The sequence below is a fragment of the Nanorana parkeri genome, unplaced genomic scaffold, assembly GCF_000935625.1.
Source record: "Nanorana parkeri isolate BGI_ZX_2015 unplaced genomic scaffold, ASM93562v1 scaffold416, whole genome shotgun sequence".
Taxonomy (NCBI): Eukaryota; Metazoa; Chordata; class Amphibia; order Anura; family Dicroglossidae; genus Nanorana; species Nanorana parkeri.
The window spans coordinates 535596-538553 of NW_017306684.1; the positions used below are offsets into that span (position 1 = coordinate 535596).

Consider the following 2958-nt stretch of genomic DNA (forward strand, 5'->3'; position numbering starts at 1 on the left):
AGGACTTAAAGGATCTGCTACAGATGGCTGGGTGCCAGATACCACAGCACACCTTCAGAGGTCTAGTGGAGTCCATGCCTCCACAGGTCAGGAAAAAGGGGGACTTACTCAATATTAGTTGGGTGGTCATAATGTTTGGCTGATCGGTGTATATTTGTACAGCTGATAGGAAGACAAATTATAACATACAATATAGACTTTTATCAACAGTAACACATTTTTTTAAACTAACATTCATCAAATTAGAAAAAAAGTGTTTATTTTTTTTATTTTTATTCACAAAAGGGTGAAGTGCTTGGAGAAGTCCAGAGAAGGGAACAATCTAGGACAACATAGCTGATTTGGAAAAATTATCCAATTCAGCTCACTTTCCAGTTCAGCGATGTTGTCCTAGATTGCTCACTTCTCCTGCCTTCTCCAAACTCTTCACCCCTTTGTGAATAACCCCCTTAGGTCTTTTTTAAAAAAAGTCAATATAACAAAAAAAGGCCTTATTTGTCCAAAATTACATTGTTATCATAAGTAATGACAAATTACTGTAAAAAAAAACCCAGGCCATAGCTGGAAAAAAAAATCTCTGATCCATAGAGGGTATACATGTGTGAGAGCTGATGAGGAGAAAGTCTAAACATGTTTTTTCAGTCTGTTTCCTTAATTTTGCTTCACTTCCTGCTTTGGGACACAACAGGAAGTAAGTGGAGATGTCTCCAAAGGAATGGAAACAGTATTTTAAATAATTAAAACTGGTGTCCCCACTGTAAGATGTCCCCTCAATTTCTCAAAAGATTTCCCTTACTTTTGGTACAGGTCACCAGGACAAATAGATTAATTCTTTGGATGTATTTGAAATGTTCGATGCTACAGATGGAGGAAAAATGCAAAAATAATCTATGGGCTTCAAAGTTAAAGTCTATATACCTAAATAGAAATCTCTTTCTAAGTTTTTTTTAAAATAATTTTTTGAATAACATTTCTAATTTCTTGATTTCTGAGGCTATAAATGATTGGGTTTAATAACGGTGTCACCACACTATAGAGCAAAGATAGAGTCTTATTGACTTTTACAGATTGCCTTCCACTTGGGGTGACATACAGACATATCATGGTCCCATAATATATACACACCACTGTCAGGTGGGAACTACACGTAGAGAAGGCTTTCTGACGCCCAACTGTAGATGTTATCTTCAAGATAGCAAGGAAGATGAACACATAGGTTGCTACAATGTAAATAAATGTGAAAACAAAAACAGGAACTGTTTGAGCAAACACTTCAAATTCCACAGTGGAAGTATCTGAACAAGAAAGTTCAAGAACAGGAGCGAGATCACAAAAGAAATGGTCAACCACGCTGGGTCCACAAAAATCCAGCATGCAGATGAGTCCAATAGAGATGGCCGGTAAGATTATTGCGCACAGCCACGAAAAGATGACAAGGTACAAGTATCGCTTGACATTCATGATGGAAAAATAATGCAAAGGCTTACAAATGGCCAAATACCGATCATAAGACATGGACGTAAGCAGGAGACATTCGGCGATTCCAGTGGCACCAAACAAATAGAGCTGACTTGCGCAGCCGAAAAACGATATGCTGCTGCCATCGTGCCATATGACTTGGAGCATTTTTGGGACGATGTTTGTAGTAAAAAGAACTTCACAAAAAGAGAGATTTCTGAGAAACAGATACATGGGGGATTGGAGACGTTGGCTGATAGATACCAATACAACAATGAGGACATTCCCGAACATTGTCAGGACATAGACCATCACAAATAAAATGAAAAGGAACAAAGTGAAACTCTGAATATGGTCAAAGCCAAGAAGGAAAAAATTTGTAAAGTGTGTCTTGTTGTTTCCACTCATTGTCTAGTCTGAAAAGAAGAAACAGAATGTAAATGCAACAACAATATAATGAATGTCAGGGATACCGGCACAGGTGACCCCACACCTGCGCAGGTACCCACACAGGCAGACCAAACACGTGTAACCACACAGGACAAGGCAGAATGTATGATATACCGTTTATTATATGAAACAAAACATAACACAAACCAAACCACAAACCACAGAATACCCACACAGGGTATAACAGGGCTGGAAAACCTGGGGAGCAGGGCAGCAGGACTCAGGAACATAAACAGGTTACCGGGCTCGTGAACAGAAGCAGGTTACAGGACTCGGGGACATAAACAGGATACAGGACTCGGGGACAAAAGCAGGTTACAGGACTCGGGGACATAAACAGGATACAGGACTCGGGGACAGAAGCAGGTTACAGGACTCGGGGACATAAACAGGATACAGGACTCAGAACATAAACAGGATACAGGACTCGGGGACAGAAGCAGGTTACAGGACTGGGGACTCAGGCGAAACAGGAAACAATACTGAGCCACAGACCTGACTGCAGGCAGGGCTTAAGTACCTTCCCAGGGAGCACCAGGTGGTAGATGATTGGCGGCAGCTGGGAGACACCTGCAGGTGAGCACTGGAGTTGCAGTTTCCAGCACCACCCAGTGGAGGTCTGGTACCTAGCACTTCCTGGCTGCCTGGAGACCCCCTGCAGGAAACAATACTGAGCCACAGACCTGACTGCAGGCAGGGCTTAAGTACCTTCCCAGGGAGCACCAGGTGGTAGATGATTGGCGGCAGCTGGGAGACACCTGCAGGTGAGCACTGGAGTTGCAGTTTCCAGCACTATCCAGTGGAGGTCTGGTACCTAGCACTTCCTGGCTGCCTGGAGACCCCTGCAGGTGAGTACGGAAACTGCAGGGCTTAGCTCCAGCGCCACCTGGAGCCGCTCTGGATCCTAACAATGAATCTAGAAATATCGTTTTGGTTAGAACCGGTATGTATAACCAAATCTTTTTTTTTTCATATAATGTAATATAATTAACTTGCAGAGAAGTTGGTTAAGATGACAAGAGTTACAAATCAGAGTGATCGTTCAGCAGT

The 2958-nt window shown here is 42.3% G+C and overlaps 1 protein-coding gene across 1 annotated transcript; it reads right to left on the bottom strand.

The window, feature by feature from the left end:
• Nucleotides 1-936: 936 nt before the first annotated feature.
• On the bottom strand, nucleotides 937-1830 carry LOC108789708 (olfactory receptor 10A7-like). The gene has a single exon (XM_018559789.1). It carries the CDS (start codon nucleotides 1768-1770, stop codon nucleotides 937-939), a length of 834 nt encoding a protein of 277 aa, XP_018415291.1. The 5' UTR covers nucleotides 1771-1830.
• Nucleotides 1831-2958: the final 1128 nt, after the last annotated feature.

Excerpts from the sequence above, each read along its gene's own strand:
- LOC108789708 (XM_018559789.1), bottom strand. The coding sequence starts at position 1,770 with ATGGTCTATGTCCTGACAATGTTCGGGAATGTCCTCATTGTTGTATTG.